At 41.6% G+C, this 20,377-nt stretch overlaps 3 protein-coding genes across 4 annotated transcripts; 1 reads left to right on the forward strand and 2 right to left on the reverse strand.

Moving 5' to 3' along the window:
• Positions 1-1,713: 1,713 nt before the first annotated feature.
• Positions 1,714-9,249, reverse strand: zgc:55943 (DUF4612 domain-containing protein). Of its 2 annotated transcripts, none has more exons than XM_021612855.3 (7): positions 8,941-9,249; positions 7,517-7,677; positions 6,342-6,477; positions 3,675-3,757; positions 3,457-3,527; positions 3,253-3,313; positions 1,714-3,084 (listed from the first exon to the last, which is right to left on the reverse strand). In XM_021612855.3, the coding sequence occupies exons 2-7, from the start codon at positions 7,517-7,519 to the stop codon at positions 3,046-3,048; spliced, it is 393 nt and encodes a 130-aa protein (XP_021468530.3). In that variant the 5' UTR covers positions 7,520-7,677; positions 8,941-9,249; the 3' UTR covers positions 1,714-3,045. The 2 variants fall into 2 exon arrangements, with proteins under 2 accessions (XP_021468530.3, XP_090038028.1); XM_090181902.1 differs by having other exon boundaries at positions 7,977-9,244.
• On the forward strand, positions 8,958-13,744 carry LOC110530065 (vesicle-trafficking protein SEC22b-B). The gene is made up of 5 exons (XM_021612852.3): positions 8,958-9,756; positions 9,961-10,070; positions 10,585-10,745; positions 11,026-11,172; positions 12,872-13,744. Exons 1-5 carry the CDS (start codon positions 9,682-9,684, stop codon positions 13,024-13,026), a joined length of 648 nt encoding a protein of 215 aa, XP_021468527.1. The 5' UTR covers positions 8,958-9,681; the 3' UTR covers positions 13,027-13,744.
• imp3 (IMP U3 small nucleolar ribonucleoprotein 3) lies at positions 13,552-15,609 on the reverse strand. Its single transcript, NM_001165082.1, is given in 7 exon segments — positions 13,552-13,940; positions 14,116-14,188; positions 14,284-14,335; positions 14,486-14,565; positions 14,693-14,767; positions 14,906-15,013; positions 15,362-15,609. Coding segments are annotated over 7 exon segments (552 nt in total). The 5' UTR covers positions 15,499-15,609; the 3' UTR covers positions 13,552-13,913.
• Between the last annotated feature and the right edge of the window lie 4,768 nt (positions 15,610-20,377).

Raw genomic sequence — 20,377 nt, forward strand, 5'->3', positions numbered from 1 at the left:
AATCACAAAGACAGGTGAATGATCAGGGTGTGACACTATAAGTGTAGGTAACCAGTAAATCAGTGTGGCATAGGGAGTGGTTAGCAGTGGTTTCCAAATGAAGCACGAGACCTGTTAGATTTGAATGACGTGTCTAATATAGAGCTCTGTTTTACAATTGCAAACTGAGTGTAAAGCAGATAATGTGCTTGCAGTTTTGCAGACTTGGTCTGAATTTAGGTACATTAGTTAATGGTTTCACTGAGTGTGCCTCAAGTACCACTTTTAGTGTGTTTGTAAAAAGATTGTAAAAAAAAAAAAGAGATTGTAAAAAACTGTAAAGTGGCAAGTGATTCCATGTCTATGTATACAGGGCAGCAGCCTCTAAGGTGCAGGGTTGAGTAACCTGGTGGTAGCTGGCTAGTGATGGCTATTTAACAGTCTGATGGCCTTGAGATAGAAGCTGTTTTTCAGTCTCTCGGTCCCACCTTTGATGCACCTGTACTGACCTCGCCTTCTGGATGGTGAACATGTTGTGCTCATCACTGCACTCTATACTCTTCTGTAAACTGGTAATCTCTGTATACCCATCACATTCTGTTAAAGGTCCCCAAATCGCACACATCCCTGGGTCGCTCGTCTTTTCAGTTCGCTGCAGCTAGCGACTGGAACGAGCTGCAACAAACACTCAAACTGGACAGTTATCTCAATCTCTTCATTCAAAGACTCAATCATGGACACTCTTACTGACAATTGTGGCTGCTTTGCGTGAAGTATTGTTGTCTCTACCTTCTTCCCTTTGTGCTGTTGTCTGTGCCCAGTAATGTTTGTACCATGTTACGCTCCTGCAATGTTGTGTTGCTACCATGCTATGTTGTCATGTGTTGCTGCCATGCTATGCTGTTGTCTTTAGGTCTCTCTTTATGTACTGTTGTCCCTCTTGTTGTGATGTGTGTTTTGTCCTATATATATATATATATATATATATATATATATATATATATATTTTTTTTCTCCCATCGCCGCAGGAAGCCTTTTGCTTTCTGGTAGGTCGTTGTTGTAAATAAGAATTAGTTCTTTAACTGACTTACCTGGTTCAATAAAGGTGTACTTTTAAAAAAATGTAATAAAAAGCCTACATAAAATATAAAGACACTGAGGCTGCGAAAATATGAAATATGACGGAAATACTAAGACGACCATAACCGCCTTCACAAGGTGCTACAGTCTCTGTGGGCCTGAGGGTTTGTTGTTTTAACTTATCTGACAATTGACACATAATCGATCATCAAAGACACTGTGAAATGTAGTTGGACATTACCCCTGAGAGGATACATAAAGCTGTCTGGAATTGAATTAAATATCCATACAGTACCTCCATTAAGCAACAGGTTAATGTAGCAGACTGCAGTAGGCCACTACCAAATGGCACCACTCAGAACATGTACAGTCCACTGGGAGAGACGAGCTAGAATAACTAACACGACGTTTTGTTGTGTGATGTCTCGCTACCCATTTACTTCGCATTTTTAAACTGTAGAGGGCAGCATTAAACCAACCGTGGATGCTTCATTTAGATCATTGCTACGCCATCATTTGACATTGACAGATACAGACTATAGTAACAAAAACAAAAAAACGTGGCTGTGCCTCTGCATCATTAGGTAATAGTAACACCACAAGAACTGTATGTGCAACCATTTTCTTGGACAAATTATATTACGGTGACCTGAAAACATTTCTGGTTTTTTATTTGACTATAATAAAATAAAAAACATTTGAACATGAAAAACAAGCACAGACAAATGACCATGACGACAAATGCAAAGACCATTGCATGATCTATGCTCCTAATACAGTATACTGCCTGTAGATTTTAACACTGAGATGGTCTTATTAACAGGTAAGGAGAACAGATAGTGACAGTAGGGTGCTAGGGAAATAACTGTGTGTGTACACAAATGGGACAGCAAAGCCTAATGAAGAGGTAGGCTCTCCTACAAAAGACAATGACTAGAACACTTCAACCCTGAGCATTAAAATTAAACAAGAATACCCTACGTGGTGAAGTAAGAAGACATAGATAAGACTATGAATCGCATATGAACATACTGTAGAAAAGAAGATTCAAAGTGTCTTGGAATGCAGGAAGTAAGTAACCCCGGTTTCCCCTCCAAGGGTGTGTTCATTGGGGTGGCACGCTTGGAATGTTGCAGATAGATATACACTACATAGAGATAAGGATATAATGCAATGATAAGGAGCATCAGCAGCTGTATTTGTGTTTCTATCTGCAATGCTCAATGTTTCAGCCACCTGGATCGCATTCATTAGGGAACACTGTAGAAAAAAACATTTTGCTATGGAAAATGTCAACTGCCGCTTCTTATTCGAAGGCCCTCCCTGTTTCAGAACGTTTTCTTCCATTTGGTGCCCAATGAATACGACCCCTGGAATAATTCCCAGATTCATTTTCCTCTGCTCTCCATTACCTCCACTGTTCATAATCCAATCATAATCAGATAAGGTTGACAAATGTTCTTTGAGACTGATACCATCATGGTTATTGGTCGTGACTTTAGTCAATCCATGGGTTCAAAATGACTGGAATGCCAGTGTCTTTTAACGGACCACAGTCACAGAGTCTAGAGCAGCTGCTGTACTTCCTGTGCATGGTAACCATGGCGACAGACTTGGAGAGTTGTTCACAATTATACGCCTGGTGCATGGAAGTGGTCCTTGCTCCTTTTGGGGGGTGGGGGGACGGACATTGTCGCAATGGACTCAAACATCTGTTACGGGGAGACGGTTGTAGATAGACTGTGTGGTAAGCAAAGGTGCTTGAGGGTCAACGTGTCTCCCACTCCACGAAATGGGCCAGTCCAAAAGGAGGAGGGGCCATTAGGTAAGGTATATGTGGTACAGTCTGTCCATGCCATTGGAAAAATCCAGTGGAGGCAAGTGGAGGGAGAAATTGGAGGATGGGCTCATTGTAATGGCTGAAATGACACCAGCCTCCATTGGACAAATCCTTCCTCTCAGGGGAGCAGATATCGGACGTCAGTGCTATGTCATATCCTCTTCCTCTGAGCAGTAGTCCTGCCCCTGAAAAAGCAAAGCAGAAGATGGAGTTGTCCCCAGACACTTACCCCCCCCACACACACACATGCATGATTTCAGCTCTGCCCCAGATCAGTTTGGCTCTCTTGCCAACCCCTAAGGTCATTGTCATGCTGAAGTTAACAGATCTGGAACCAGGCTCTCTCTCCTCACCTTTTCTATCTTCTCATCCAGCATCCTGAAGAACTCTTGCTGGCTCTCTGAAGAATGGATACTGTGGAGAAAGAAATGAGTCATTCACACTAAAGGGTTATGGTTAGTTGCATTTCAACTCCATTAGTTCAGGGATGGAAAGGGACAACAACCACTGCATTCATTTGTGTCACGATGACAACAAAAATAGTTAGTTCAACTCACTGTGTCTTCCCATTGCCATTTGATCCTGTGTCATCTGTGCGTTGGACCCTAGTGAGCAGGGCAGTTTTCTCCTGAAACACACAGGGGGCAATCATACAAAATTATTCTGCCAGTGATGTAAGTGTACAGTATGTAGGTGTAGAGGTTTACCCTTGACTAACTTCCCTTACTAACTTTTGAGGGTTCATTAAAAAAAATACAATTCTGGCAGTTCTCACCGTGCTGTCCTGGTTGCAGATGTTCAGTCTGTCCTCTTCTCCATTGTTATACTTGACCTTGTCCACTCCTTTTTTGTACTCGTCTGTAAAAATGTTTTTTTTTTAAAACAGTGAGCTATAGGAGGATGTGGCGCTAGTACTACAAATGAACACATCCCTTTCAGTCCAACTCCTGATGCAGAAGCTAAACGCAGTGTAGGTGAGAACGGGTGGGTCAACCAAGTTGCAATAAAGACTTTCTAACTTTTCTACACGCGAGTGCCTTTATATTTCTGTTCTTATGCGATTGTTAACACTACCAGCGACATCAACTTATTTTTTGCTTGTGACGATACATTTTTACTTGACAGCTCCATGCTTCGGATTAGAGCAGGACTGGAATTAGAGCAGCCACTCATGATATTCCCGATCCATTCGATTGAAATGTTGCCCAGCAACAGCCCCAAAACATCACTTCTCTAGAGGAGATCTGCATGGAGGAATGGGCCAAAATACCAGCAACAGTGTGTGAAAACCTTGTGAAGATTTACAGAAAACGTTTGACCTCTGTCATTGCCAACAAAGGGTATATAACAAAGTATTGAGATAAACTTTTGTTATTGACCAAATACTTATTTTCCACCATAATTTGCAAATAAATTCATTAAAAATCCTACAATGAGATTTTCTGGATTCTACAATGTGATTTTGTCTGTCATAGTTGAAGTGTACCTATGATGAAAATTACAGGCCTCTCATCTGTTTAAATGGGAGAACTTGCACAATTGGTGGCTGACTAAATACTTTTTTGCCCCACTGTACATGTTAACGGTCTTGGAACTGTGGATAGCATGCTTGGGACCGAATGGTTTAGATGTATGACTCTCCTCTCGGACTACTCCCTGAGGTTGCTGCACTACCATTAGCAGCACCACCAGCCACTATTTAAGTAAAGCACGTGGGTAGGTATGCTAGTACTCAGTGTGTTGTAAACTCAGCAAAAAATAAACATCCTCTCACCGTCAACTGCGTTTATTTTCAGCAAACTTGACATGTGTAAATATTTGTATGAACATAACAAGATTCAACAGCAGACATAAACTGAACAAGTTCCACAGACATGTGACTAATAGAAATTTAATAATGTGTCCCTGAACAAAGGGGGGGGGGGCAGTATCTGGTGTGGCCACCAGCTGCATTAAGTACTGCAGTGCATCTCCTCCTCATGGACTGCACCAGATTTGCCCATTCTTGCTGTGAGATGTTACCCCACTCTTCCACCAAGGCACCTGCAAGTTCCCGGACATTTCTGAGTGGAATGGCCCTAGCCCTCACCCTCCGATCCATCAGGTCCCAGATGTGCACAATGGGATTGAGATCCGGGTTCTTCGCTGGCCATGGCAGAACACTGTCATTCCTGTCTTGCAGGAAATCACGCACAGAACGAGCAGTATGGCTGGTGGGATTGCTGGAGGGTCATGTCAGGATGAGCCTGCGGGAAGGGTACCACATGAGGGAGGAGGATGTCTTCCCTGTAATACACAGTGTTGATATGGCCTGCAATGACAACAAGCTCAGTCCCATGATGCTGTGACACACTACCCCAGACCATGATGGACTCTCCACCTCCAAATCGATCTCGCTCCAGAGTACAGGCGTGTAACGCTCATTCCTTCTAAGAAAAATTGTGCGTTCCTGGTGTAACTCGGGCAGTTGTTGTTGCCATCCTGTACCTGCCATCCTGTAAAAACAAACCGACCAAAACAAAACCCGGACAGGCACTGACCTAAAAACAAAAGTACTGTAATTTGATAGTTTCCTAACAGCAGGTGTTTTACTGAGTCATCTTTTACTGCTGTATGCTATGTTGGTCTCAGGTGTGATGTTTGGATGTACCGATCCTGTGCAGGGGTTGTTACACGTAGTCTGCCACTGCGAGAACGATCAGCTGTTCGTCCTGTCTCCCTGTAGTGCTGTCTAAGGCGTATCACAGTACTCATATTGCAATTTATTGCCCTGGCCACATCTGCAGTCCTCATGCCTCCTTGCAGCATGCCTAAGGGACTCTGGGCATTTTTCTTTTGGTGTTTTTCAGAGTCAGTAGAAAGGCCTCTTTAGTGTCCTAAGTCTTCATAATTGTGACCTTAATTGCCTACCGTCTGTAAGCTGTTAGTGTCTTAACGACCGTTCCACAGGTGCATGTTTATGAATTGTTTATGGTTCATTGAACAAGCATGGGAAACAGTGTTAAAACCCTTTACAATGAAGATCTGTGAAGTTATTTATATTTTTACAAAGGATCTTTCAAAGACAGGTTCCTGAAAAAGGGACATTTCTTTTTTTTTTGCTGAGTTTGTCAAAACATTGCCAAAATGTGTACGAAATGTAACAAATGAAGCTAACATACCATTCAACATTCTATTTTTCCACACAAGCATATCTGTTTATTCCATTTGGACGACACTTTTATCCAAAGTGACTTACAAACATCTGCGCATAAGCCTACATTTTAAGTACAAGTGGCCCCATCGGGAATTGAACCCACAACCCTTAGCATGGTAAGCGCCATGTTCTAACGAATGAGCCACACAGTAAAATATTGTCCCATATGAACGTTCTGCAAGGCTGAACATTCAAAACATTCATTAACCCTCCAGAATAGGCCTGTACAGGTGAATGTGTACTGACCGGAAAGAAGGTCCCCATTGCTGTAGGCTTTACTGCGGCCCTCCTCACCACTTGGCACTGCCGACACCTGCTTGGCCGAGGTGCAGCCCATCTCCTTACCCGCTTTCCTCCTCACCCACGCACACCACAGGCTGACCTAGAGGAAGGAAGGGATGGAGAGAGGTTGGTTTGATAGGGAGAGGGAGATTTTAAGGATATTAAGGATGAGGGAGTATCTGACCTTGTGTCAGTGGCAACATGCCTAGAAGCATTCCACCCAAATGAACAATCCACCATCATTAATCTTTTAAAAAGGTGTTTTAATCATAAATATTTAAGAATAACGCACTGGCCAAGGCCTTTCACTAAGCCTGCCTAGTTTTGCGATGCGCAGTTGAGAACTACAATCACAACACACGGTCGTACCAGCTGCACCTCACACAATAGGCCATTCAAAGGTGCTCGCGATGCCAATGGTGCCAATCTACTGCGAACCGGTTAGATTGTTGGGCACCAGCGAATGAGGGGGATGTGACAATTAGGACTATGCGTTCGTGACCCAATCAATTTACCGTCCAAGTATTGACATGGTAGACCGAGAGAGTATGCAAATAATAGCTTGCTGTGTGTGCTATTAAGGCATTGTGGTTGTTAGTCAAGAGCAGATATATTTTCATAGCATAAGCCCTCGAATGGAGACTGGCCTGACGACCTGATTATTATTGGACAGACGGGTCTCTGGTTGAGCGCACTGATCTGATGAGCTGTGTCCAGCTGCGGTGTCAGCTGACCGATTGGACTGTCATCACGTTTCGATATTCTACTGTATTCTACCGAGTTAGCGCGATGACATTAGAAAGCTATATGAAAATGTAGGCTGCGTTATCATCATGCTATTTCAGTGCATCGATGATGCTATCAATTGAGCTTTATTTATAGGCAGGCGGCTGGCAGCATCCATTGCTATTTCATTTAATAACAGAAAACTGAAAAAACGGCACCAATATTGACTCGAATTTCATCGAAAAACTGACGAAGACTGAATGTTTGCTATCGACTATAATAAAAAAATGCAATAGTGCAATAGAGCACGGTTTCATTGCACAACGATCCAGGCAACATCCACAAACAAACAAAACGACTGGACCAATACAAATATCCAATGTTATTCCAAGTACAAACATTAGCACATTTACCATTTTTTACAGGATCTGTCCATGGTTCTGCCTGTATTGGTTCTTGGAGTTTCGACCGGCTTCAAACGACAGGCGCCCGCATCGGGGACAGCATCTGCATCTCTCAATACACCGTCAGACATTAGCAATCGAGATGTTATCCGCCTGGCTCACTGTCGGGTCTGGAGAATTAGTGAAACTGATGACACAAATGGTTGTTTCTTGATGATTTTCAGACATTACCCAGAACATTTTTAAAAATGTAATCGAGCCACATGAGACTTAACTATATTCTAATATTATGGCTGAAAGAACATTCACATAAAACATCTGACTTGTGTTTAGTTTCGGTGGAGAGTGTAGTTTCGGTGGAAAGAGCTGTGTGGGTCAAGAGAGTCCGTTTGAGGTTGCCAGTTTTCGAGCAGTGCAGAAAGTGTTATGCTGAAGCAGTGAGGAAATTAACCATGGTCATTAATTGTACCTCATAAATGGAACGGAAAATCCAAGAAGATTGATGAGGTAATAGCAGCAGCAGAGAAGCTTTGGGTGTCAGAGATTTTGGTGAAGAAGAACTACAGGAGGATCTGTTAGGGCCAAAAGAGTGGGAAAGGGTGGTGGGTTTGTTGGGGATAGTGGCGTTTATGTAAAGTTAGATGGTGGGGCCATTTCTTTTTCCCATTGCCCTTTTTTTGTGAAATCTGGAGGGTACAATTTTGAACAAATGTGCAATTCACACTCCGACCTGTGAAAGGCAGCTGGAAAACCACACTAAGAATAAGAAGAAAGTTTAGAGCATAGATAAAGATAGAGGGCTCGTCTTTGTATCTGTGCCATTGTAATTTATGTGAGAGCATGGGCAGCGCCATTGAGGCTATCTCCATGTTAAAGTAGTCCATTTTCTTCTTCTCGATTCGCTGATCCCTTCATGTCCCGGTCGGACATGACTCCAACAGGGTCACCAGGAGGGCTCAGCTAATGAAGTTGGACGTCTCACCCAGTTGACTACATTACAGTGGTGGAAGCACTCAATGGTGCTGCTCATGCTAAAAAGGCCTTTGGCCACTACAGGCCTCTCTATCAGAGTTGCCGTCGGACCCAATTCCAGGGCGCAACAACAAGATATTCCACTAGTTACCACAGCCACAAAGTAAAATTGGCCTACATATTAAAAATGTATTAAACCTAATATTATATTTTTGGTCTTAATTGAAGGTTAGGGCGAGGCATACGGTTAGCAGTGTGGTTAAGGTTAGGGTATGCTTTAAAATCACATTTAAAAAAGATAAATTGTAGAAATGGGCGGGGTTTATTTGTGGCTATGATAACTAGTGACGACCCCTCGCGCATTGAGGGGTTGTGTGTCTTGAGGGAGGACACAGAGATATTGGAGAAATGTGAAGATAGGAATCCAATTGCGCCATAAATTGAAAAACGTAACGCCTCACCCAGAAGTCGGTCGACCAATCGTGTCCAAGTTGTCATGCTGCGTCACCCAGTTGATAAACTAATCGTATTGCAAACACTTCTTGAAGTCAGTGTATGAGTCGAGAAACCTGCCTATTTTCCTAAAAAGTACGTCATATCACGATTCCAAAGCTATACGATATTATAGAGAACAATTGAATTATCTCACATCTCGGAAAATATTTGTAATGTTGTAATTATTGTTGACGAAATGTATGCTAATGTTGGGTTTTTGAGTATGCGCCCAATTGACTCCCTGAAGGAGAGCTCTCCTTGTCCCAGAATGCACTACGCGGCCCATTGCCGACGCATGGGCAACGTACAGAAGAGTTATTAATACGATTCCAATCTCCCCAAAAGTATCTCTGGAGTACAGCTACGACCAGAAGTGACTTTTCGTAGCAGGTTAGGAGAGCATTTTAGCTAACCCTAACCTAAGTCTCCTAACCTGCCACGTTAATTATCCTAACCTGCTACGAAAAAGTAAATTCCGAAAAGTCTAAAATGTTCGACCTGCTATCTGGTTGTAGTTACACACGTGCCGCGTTCCAACGAATCAGCAAGTCGGAAATTGTGAACGCGGTATCAGCACCCGCATCGAGCTACTCGGGCGTCAGATTTGACAGCAGAAGCTGCGCAGCCAAGTTTATTTGAAGTTTTTACACATCCAGCAAAAACCTACGACTCAGTCTGTAGTGTGGATTGTAGAGGTTTCAATCAATATGATTTTACTGACAATGATCGTTCGAGTAGCAGATGGTCTGCCGCTTGCTGCATCGATGCAAGAAGACGAGCAGGTTTGAATGAACCACATTCTCTTCCTAGCTAGCCTTGCTAACTTAACGGTTTACAAACTATTTAGCTAGCTAAATTACATAATATTCTGATGAATACTACTAACACTTATATTGCCTTGTTTTAGAGGCACTTCTATCATACATAGTGTTTTTTTTTTAACTGCAAGAATGATTTCATAACCCTTTAGCTCTCCCTATGTTTAGTCAGGAAGAGACTTGCAACATTACCAGAGCCAGGCTAAGCAGCTGTGCCGCAAACTAAATGCCCAGAGTCCCAATAGATGTACTCTGGAGGCTGGGGTCATGTCCTTCCAGTAAGTATGAGCTCTATGGAGTCTTGTGTCATTGGTGCCGAGTTTCCATTCCTAACAAGGCAAAACTCGGGTTTAATACCACTTTAATAATGTTCACATATCCTACACTACTTATCTCATGTGTATATACTGTATTTTAAACCATCTATTGCATCTTGCCTATGCTGCATGGCCATTGCGCATCCATATATTTATGTACCAATTATTTTTCAATCCCTTTACAGGTGTGTATAAGGTAATTGTTGTGAATTTGTTAGATTACTTGTTAGCTATTACTGCACTGTCAGAACTAGAAGCACAAGCATTTCGCTACATTCACATCTGCTAACCATGTGTATGTGACCAATAACATTTGATTTGGTTACGTGTTCAGGAAAAACTGTCTCAATAACCCCCTAGTCTGTGACTGGTCGGCCGCTGTGCTGTATGTAGAAATCTTAATCGGCCTATTTGAGAAACTAATGTATTAAGTGTTTCTCCCACTAATGGGTCACATCTGTGTTCGTCTCACCAGCTATGTAATAGAACATGGCGTGTGCTACTTGGCCTTGTGTGAAGCTGTGTTTCCCAAGAAACTGGTATTTGGGTACCTGGAAGACCTCCAAACAGAATTCAATGAACAGCATGGAAAGAAAGTCCCCACAGTCTCCAGGCCGTACTCTTTCATTGAGTTTGGTGAGAACTTTTCTCTTTTCAATCATTAACATCCAATTCAAGACACCCTAGGCAAACAAACCATATTTGAAGTAAGGGTGCATCATAGCTGATGTAAAAAAGACAACTAGATAAGACTGGCAAAAGAAAATCCCAGTAGACGTCCACCATATTGCATTTCCCCATCCCTTGTTTTTCAATTCAGCGCAGATGTAAGTAATGACGAGCGGATGCCACATTAGACTTGAGATGCACCCTAAACCAACACGTAGTGTGTTATTTGTGTATATTCCTTCCTCAGACGTGTACATCCAGAAGACAAAGAAGAACTACATTGACAGCAGGGCACGGAGGAACCTGGGCAGCATCAACACAGAACTGCAGGACGTCCAGCGTATCATGGTGGCAAACATTGAAGAGGTCCTGCAACGAGGAGAGGCCTTATCTGGTAATCATCATACCTTGTATAATACATAGCCCTGGCATCAAACCCGCCATAGACATAAAATACACCTAATTCATTTAAAGGGATGGTTCAGTCCAAAATCTACAGTACTGGTCAAAAGTTTGGACACCTACTCATTCGAGGGATTTTCTTTATTTTTTACTCCCATTTAAGATTGAAGCTTGCATACAGTGCATTCAGAAAGTATTCAGACCCCTTCCCCTTTTCCACATTTTGTTAAGTTAGAACCTTATTCTAAAATGGATTAAATGAATACAAATCTTAAATCTACACACAATACCCCATAATGACAAAGCGAAAACAGGTTTAGAAATAACTTATTTGCATAAGTATTCAGACCCTTTGCTATGATACTTGAAATTGAGCTAAGGTGCATCCTGTTTCAATTACTCATCCTTGAGATTTGTCTACAACTTGGGAGGCCACCTGTGGTAAATTTAATTGATTAGACAGGATTTAGAAAGGCACACCTGTCTATATAAAGGTCCTACAGTTGACAGTACATCAGAGCAAAAACCAAGCCGTGAGGTCTGTCAGGATTGTGTCGAGGCACAGATCTGGGAAGGGTACCAAAAAATGTATACAACATTGAAGGTCCCCAAGAACACAGTGGCCTCTAGCATTCTTAAATGGAAGAAGTTCGGAACCACGAAGACTTGCTAGAGCAGGCCACCTGGCCAGACTGAGCAGGGGAGAAGGGCCTTGGTCAGGGAAGTGATCAAGAACACGATGGTCACTGACAGAGCTCCGGAGTTCCTCTGTGGAGATGGGAGAACCTTCCAGAAGGACAACCATCACTGCAGAACTCCACTAATCATACCTTTATGGTAGAGTGGCCAGACGGAAGCCACTCTTCAGTAAAAGGCACCTGAGAGCTTGCTTGGAGCTTGCCAAAATGCACCTAAAGGACTCTGACCATGAGAAATAAGATTCTCTGGTCTGATGAAACCACAATGGAACTCTTGCGCCTGAATGCCAAGTGTCACGTCTGGAGGAAACCTGGCACCATCCCTACGGTGAGTCGTGGTGGTGGCAGCATCATCATGCTGTGGGGATGTTTTTCAGTAGCAGGGATGATGAACGGAGCAAAGTATAGAGATCCTTGATGAAAACCTGCTCTAGAGCACTCAGGACCTCAGACTGGAGCAAAGCTTCACCTTCCAACAGGACAACAACCCTAAGCACACAGCCAAGACAACGCAGGAGTGGCTTTGGGAGTCTCAATGTCCTTGAGTGGCACAGCCAGAGCCTGGACTTGAACACGATCAAACATCTCTGGAGAGACCTGAAAATAGCTGTGCAGCAACACTCCCCATCCAACCTGACAGAGCTTGAGGATCTGCAGAGAAGAATGGGAGAAACTCCCCAAATACAGGCGTACCAAGCTTGTAGCGTGATACCCAAAAAGTCCTGAGGCTATAATCGCAACAAAAGTACAGAGTAAAGGGTCTGAATACTTATCTAAATATGATACTTAAACATTTAACCTGTTTTTGCTTTGACATTGTGGTATTGTGTGTAGATTGACAGGGGAATTTAAAAAAAATCAATTTTAGAATAAGGCAGTAACGTAACAATGTGGAAAAAGTCAAGGGGTCTGAATACTTTCCGAATACACTCTAATACCGCTATTATTGGTCACACTAGTCCTCAAATTTTTGATTAATATTTTTCCCTCCAGCTCTCGACACCAAAGCCAGCGATCTGTCCAGCCTTTCAAAGAAGTACCGCAGCGACGCCAAGTACCTCAACACCCGATCCATCTATGCCAAGATAGCAGCAGGGGCAGTCTTCTTCATTACACTCATCGTCTATATGCGTTTCTGGTGGATCTGATTGGCATAAGGACTTTGAAGTTGGTGACAGTCTGAATTCCCATTTAAACTTGCTGGTACCTATTAATTATAGGATGCCATATTGGTGGTTCCTGTTAACAGCAAAGCTTAAGTTCCTACATCGATGCCTTAGGGAGAGACCTTGTAAGTAGTAGATGGAACTGTGCCTTCTTCAGCTTTGTCATGTCTCGTACCTAGGGCACTGTTTGGTTAATCATGTCAAATGACCTGGATTTTAATTTGAAGCCTTTTCAAGAAATGAGAATTAGACCAAAAAAATAAAACAATTGTCTGAGGATGGTGCTGGACCATCTGACAAAAATAAGGGGACAGATTGATGGAAAATGCTTTAAATAAAAGGTTAAAATCCAGGTGACATGATTAACCAAACACAGAATCCTTCAACACCTGTATAAAGATACTGCCCTGTGGTTGGTAATGTGAGCAAAGTAGAGCTTTCTGAATTCACAGTAAAGGTATAATCCCATTAGTTGGAATATAAAAGGGATTGAACACTCAATAGTTTACATTATTCCGTTTTAATTAGTTTTTTACAATGTCACTGAATGACAATTCTATCTATATGCAAATGGTCTTAAGTGTGAAACAACCCTTTACCATGGCAAAAAAGTTGTATATTGTTTTCAAAGGTTACATAACTGTAAAAGGATTTGTTGAAATGTATATTTATCTTAATGTTTATAAAAAGTTGAACACTACATGTTGAAATAACACTCCTTCCCTGCTCAAAAAAAGTCCCATACACACTCAAACACACCATGTTCAAACATGGGCTCACCCATACAAATGCTCATACTTCTTATGCACACACATGCAAGCCTCTGCACATTCCTCTTGTCCTTCCCATGGGCGATGAATACTGTAGGTCTATACCACAAGATCAAAGTCATCCCTCTGGAAAACAAAGGGCACCAATGAGACAGTCAGAATCCCCATTTGTACAACAGGATTTACCATCAGACTAGACCATCTTATATCCAAACAAATATGCCTGGGACCTTCGAGCTATTCAAACATAAACAAACTGAACTTTGTCAGACTTCTTATCTTAGACCGTGGTCTCTCTCACCTCATCATTGTAGGTCATGACGTGCTGTTTGATCTTTGAAGAGTCAACCCATGTTACAAAGTCTTCCATATTTCTGATGAAATAAAACATTTAGGATTTTGGGGGGCTGACAAGATGTCAGAAAGGAAGAAAAGTACCAAAAGTAGTCAGACAAAACCCTACACTTACCTAGTGACAAGGAAAGCTGCATCTGTGACAATCTCTGGTCCCACACGCACATCTAAGGTACAGTCAAGGCCACAAAGCACTACATAGATAATCCAACACAGAATAACAGTCTATGATCCTTACAATAGGGTAAAAAAAACACCATTGCCACAGCATGCGCACAGGTGCTACATCACTAGTACTGTTACCATGTGAAGGATACGTCCCTGTTCGATGAAGGTGATGGCTGTCTTCAGGTTCTGAGCCATTCGTAAGCTTACCATTATGGTGGGTAGCCGCCTCCTGGAAATCAGAGAGATGGAGATAGGACCGAATTGAGCCAGAGGTATTGCAAGCGATGGATAGAATGCAACATCTACTTTTACTCTTACTATTGTTATTGGGAGATGGAATGGGTTTGTTTATTCACCTGCAGAATGAAGAGGCGGTGACTTTCTCTGTAAGAGCCAGGTTCTGTTTGGTGGGGATCAGCCCAGTACCGTACCTTTAAGAAGAGATGCAAAATGCTAGACACCATCATCACTCTGTAGTAGCTGTGTGTTACCCACATTACTTTTAGAGGACAGACAGTTTCCTATGGGCGCAGGGGCCCGGGTTCGAATTCAGTCACACTGATACTCACAGTTTCTCAAGTAGTTGACATGTACTGTGGGCTCTGAAGCCATCCTTCTCGTCCAGATCACGTATCTTCTGAGCAAGCTCTCTGATGTTACGGCTCAACTTATTGTACCTATGGATATAACGTTAGCAGACTGTGGCTAATCAAAACACACTGAGGCTGCTGAGTAGGGACAGTGTTCTAGGGGTTGTCAATGTGCTAAAAATGCCTCCACATAGAACAAATTTGAATACAATAGATGGAATAATAGGGTTGGATGTTTGCCCATATCGAAGCCATCATAATTAAACTAGAATGCGTCCTGTAGGTAGGCCATTTTAGAATTAGCAATAGTCACCCTTATTATACTATATACCAAATTAACAATAACTTCCGCATCAAAACCTAAACTTATTAACTTAAAACACATTTTACATATAGCTGGAGACAAAGAAAAAGGCCATAAAACCGCATTCTCACTTGGTGTAGTCTTCTCTCTTCTCGATGTGATACCTCCGCAATACTTTCACCTCGTGCAGGTTGTTGTCTACCTCCCAATTGATAAAGTCAACCTTCTTCAACAGCTTCTGCTCATGAAATTTCAATTTTCGAACCATTTTGCCGTAATAATTTTGTGACTAGAAAACTAACATGTATTTACCAAGATACATTTACTTCCACGCTTTCCGGACCAAGAGGAAGCGCATGTTTTTCTTCTTCGGCGACCTGGTGCTGATTCGCAAACAAAGAGAATCATACCTCCAAAAATAAATAAATAAATTGTGTGATACCGCCATCTACTGCGCAGGAGTATGTACTTGTAACTGCACGTACATGTCGAACGCCGAACTCTTTATTAAGACAATGCAGAAACCCCAATCCGTGGACGAGTGAGTGCCCCATTTTCATTTGTGCCTAAATTTAAATAAAATGAAAGTTATCTGGCTAATTCAGCAGGCTATGGTGTGAAATAGGCTTGTTGAAGTGCTGTCTTCTTTTTATTATTACTTAACATTAATAACGTGTTTGAGGTCCTTTGGTGTGCTTATCAATGCACAAGTACTATTTTGCCCCACTCATATCAATATAATAATTTTATTAATTCCAATGGTGTAAAGTACTTAAGTAAAAATACTTTAATTAAGGTACTACTTATGTATTATTTTTTACTACTTTTACTTTTACTTCACTATATTCCTTAAGAAAATATTGTACTTTTTACTCCATACATTTTCAAATCAAATCAAATGTATTTATATAGCCCTTCGTACATCAGCTGATATCTCAAAGTGCTGTACAGAAACCCAGCCTAAAACCCCAAACAGCAAGCAATGCAGGTGTAGAAGCATTTTCCTTGACATCCAAAAGTACTAGTTTAAAAAATGGTCCAATTCACGCACTTATCAACAGAACATCCCTGGTCATCCCTACTGCCTCTGATCTGGCGGACTCACTAAACACACATGCTTCATTTGTAAAGGATGTCTAAATGTTGGAGTGTGCCCCTGGCTATCCGTAAATAAAATTTAAAAAATACAAGAAATGGAGTTAGCTGCCCGGGAGCAGATTATTTCAGAAGGATTTTTTATCATAGAAATGTACCTGGCTAAAAGTTGAGCCACTGTCTTGGTACCGGTTATCCCAAGTTGAACTCAGAGTTGACCAAAGTTACCTCACTAACTCCTCAAACCACATATGTAGTACAGGGCTCTGGGAATAGACTTCAAGACAATGTAATGTGAGAGACTCAACTACACTGCAGACCAGAAGAGGCTGGTGGGAGGATCTTTAGGAAGAGGGGGCGAATCGTAATGGCAGGATCGGAATACATGGTTTCCATATGTTCGATTTGTTTGTTACTGTTCCATTTACTCCATTCCAATCTTTACAATCATCCCTTCCTCCTATAGATCCTCCCACAGTCTCCTCTGCTGCTGACAGACAGTTCATGTTATAGGGCCACTCCAGAGTGGCATACTATGAAGCAAGCTAGGTCTACTCAGTCTTTTATAAAGATAACCAGCTTCAGTTAGCTTCACATACCAGATCAGGCTTCATCTGTACTATGACGGTGGATATTGCTCGTCCGCCTGCCACTACCTCTAGCAGGCTTGTAACTGCGCGTGCATGTCGCACATGGCTTGTTGAACGCCTAATACCCAGCCTACACCGCTCGTGTCGCGAGCGTTGCAAAATAAATTTAGGAATCTATGTTATTCAATTATTGCACCCACACTGCTCGCGCATCTGCGTTGCCAATGGTTAAAATAAAAGTAATTCCTATTTCTGACGCAGATCGCGCTGCAAGTCCTGCCTCTCCCATCTCCTCATTGGTTTATAGAAGCAGGTACCCACGTGCCATCTCCTCATTGGTTATACCCACGTGGGTGATTGAAATAGGAACTTTGTTGCCGGTCGTCGTGGTAATACTATGAAAGTTTAGATGCCAATCACCATATAAGTTCAAAGATGAAAAAGCCTGGAAGGTGGAGAGATGAATAGAAACGATTCGGTTGACTGTTTTATTAATTGTCGGAGTAGAGGACCTTGTGCATTTCAGGTAAAATAACAACTCAATGTTTATATCCCAGGACAAATCAACTAGCAAGAGTAAGCAAGATAAATAGGACAAATTAGCATGCAAGTACAAGCTAGTTAGCTAAATTGCCATAAATGTTGAATGCTTTTCGACCTGTCCCTAATTGAATATAATTGGTTCAGAGTTTGTTTTGATATTTTAACCAGCGTGTCGTGATCGCGTTTGGTGTGGGGGGACAAAATACATTTATGCACGATGGCACACGAGCATTGCCAGTTTGGGTTCCGTGTAAGTGGACTGTGCCTTTAAACAGCTTGGAAATGGTTTTAGAATAAATTTCATGGCTTTAGAAGCTTCTGATAGGCTAATTGACATAATTTGAGTCAATTGGAGGTGTACCTGTGGATGTATTTCAAGGCCTACCTTCACGTTCATCTGTACAAACAACAGTACGCAAGTATAAACACCATGGGACCACACTTCCGTCATACTGCTCGGGAAGGAGACGCATTCTGTCTCCTAGAGATGAACGTACTTTGGTGCGAACAGTGCAAATCAATCCCAGAACAACAGCAAAGGACCTTGCGAAGATGCTGGAGGAAATGGGTACAAAGTATCTATATCCACAGTAAAACGAGTCATACATCAACATAACATTATGTAGAAGTCATTAAGTTAACTTGCCATTGTCTTTTCATCTGTTGTGTACAGTAGTTTTCTGGTGGGAGTCATATTAGGGATGGCTTTTATTGTTGACCATTGTCCTTGAATACTCTTATTCTAAGCTGGGTTGCTGGCCAATTCCACAAGAGTAATTATACTGAGCCAAACACAATTTTATTGTTATCATCTGATTATAGTCAAATAAATGCCATGAGTTATAATAATTGGTAACACTTCCTTTTAAGCAGTCCTTATTACAGTACAATTACATGTGTAATTACACTGTAACAAGTATTGTAGTTGACTGTAACGACTCATAGTTACAATGTAATAACATGTACCTGGAGGTCGTTGCAGTCTGTAATTACAGAAGTGTAACAACTAATGCTTGCTATCATGCTTGTTACAAATGGGCAGGTTCCCACTAACTTCACCAACTGCATCCATTTCATTAACACCTGTGACAAAAGTTGGGATCCATTGTGGATGCGCTGGGTGTCTGAGGGATTATAGCCTATGCTCAATAGGCTCTAATTACTTAACCACGAATGTACACTGATCAAAATATACAGTATCTCCAGTCAACGTTGTTGCTAGCACTTTCCCCCAACATATAGCATACCATCTAGATTAACTTGGTCGAGTTTATGAAAACAGATTTTATAGCATGGTACATTTAATGTTTGCCTAAGTACAATGTAATCACTAGTTGTAATTACTAATTAAAATGGAGTGTATCTTGCGGGGTACTTACTTGTAACTAAAAGGGAACTTATACCCATCCAGACATCCTGGCCCTCATTTATTACATTTCTGGAAGCGCCATCCAACTGTGAGAATAAACACACTAGTGCACCATTGAGTACATGCAATATTCACTTAACATAAGTACAATGTAATTACTAGTTGTTACACAGGATTTAGCTAGTTCAAATGAAGTATATCTTGAGGGGTACTTACTTGTAATTATAGTGTACCTGCAAAGTACGTTCTGAAAGCGCCATTCCAAGTGAAAAATAAAGACACTAGTACACCAGAGTACATTAAATATCTACATAAGTACAATGTAGTTACTAGGTGTTACACTTAATTTTAACTAGCTAAATCCTATGTATCTTGAGGAGTACTTAATTGTAATTAATGTGTACTTCACAGTACATTACCCATCCTCACAACCTGGCCCTCAATTTAAAGCTTATGGACGTGCCATCCAAGTGGGAGAATAAACACACTAGTACACCACAGAGCACATGTTATATCTGTATAAATACAATGTAGTTACTAGGTGTTACACAGGATTTAGCTATTTTAAAAGTATTCAGACCCCCTTGATTTTCCCCACATTTCCCCCACAGCCTTATTCTAAAATTGATTAAATAAAAACATGTCTTATCAATCTACACACATATACCCCATAATGACAAAGCGAAAACAGATTTTTAGAAATGTTTGAAAATGTATTACAAATAATAAAAAAAAAAACCTTGTTTACACAAGTATTCAGGCGCTTTGCTATGAGACTCGAATTTGAGCTCAGGTGCATCCTGTTTCCATTGATCATCCTTGAGCAGTTTCTAAAACTAAATTGGAGTCCATCTGTGATAAATTCAATAGATCGGACATGATTTGGAAAGACACACATCAGTCTACATAAGGCTCCACAGTTGACAGTGCACGTCAGAGCAAAAACCAAGCCATGAGGTCAAAGGAATCTGCAAATGTCTGCAGCATTGAATGTCCCTGAGAACACAGGGGCCTCCATCATTCTTAAATGGAAGACATTTGGAACCACCAAGACTCTTCCTAATGCTGGCTGTCCGGCCAAACTGAGGAATTGGTGGAGAAGGGACTTGGTCAGGGAGAAGTCTGGAGGAAACCTGGCACCATCCCCACCACCATAGATGTTTACAACTGACCCAAGATAGACCACACCTTGATGTTTCCAATGGGACACTTGTGAGTCGAGTTGGCAGAACAAGCAATGAGGTGGGCAGAGCCAATCATGAGCTTGCAAGATCCTTCTGTAATTACAGACTGCAACTACTACCAGGTACATGTTATTACATTGTAACTATGAGTCATTACAGTTAACTACAATACTTGTTAGTTTAATTACACATGTAATTACACAGTAATAATGCACCCTTAAAAGGAAGTCTTACCTAATAATCAAACATAGATTTATTGGTAAATGAAAAACCGGTAGACTGTTCGCTGCCCAATTATACAAGAGTAATTATAATAACCTTTATTCACAAAACACAACAGATGACAGCCGAAGAGACATCATAATG

The sequence above is a fragment of the Oncorhynchus mykiss genome, chromosome 8, assembly GCF_057628025.1.
Source record: "Oncorhynchus mykiss isolate SJ-2025 chromosome 8, ASM5762802v1, whole genome shotgun sequence".
Taxonomy (NCBI): domain Eukaryota; kingdom Metazoa; phylum Chordata; class Actinopteri; order Salmoniformes; family Salmonidae; genus Oncorhynchus; species Oncorhynchus mykiss.

What these genes read in the sequence shown, in the direction of transcription:
- zgc:55943 (XM_021612855.3), bottom strand. An exon ending in TCTGCAACCAGGACAGCACG is followed by an intron (nt 3,528 to 3,674) that starts GTGAGAACTGCC and finishes TGTGTGTTTCAG; the next exon opens with GAGAAAACTGCCCTGCTCAC. An exon ending in AATGGCAATGGGAAGACACA is followed by an intron (nt 3,314 to 3,456) that starts GTGAGTTGAACT and finishes CTTTCTCCACAG; the next exon opens with TATCCATTCTTCAGAGAGCC.
- LOC110530065 (XM_021612852.3), top strand. Translation starts at nt 9,682, where the DNA reads ATGATTTTACTGACAATGATCGTTCGAGTAGCAGATGGTCTGCCGCTT. An exon ending in GCTGGGGTCATGTCCTTCCA is followed by an intron (nt 10,071 to 10,584) that starts GTAAGTATGAGC and finishes TCGTCTCACCAG; the next exon opens with CTATGTAATAGAACATGGCG. An exon ending in ACGAGGAGAGGCCTTATCTG is followed by an intron (nt 11,173 to 12,871) that starts GTAATCATCATA and finishes TTTTCCCTCCAG; the next exon opens with CTCTCGACACCAAAGCCAGC.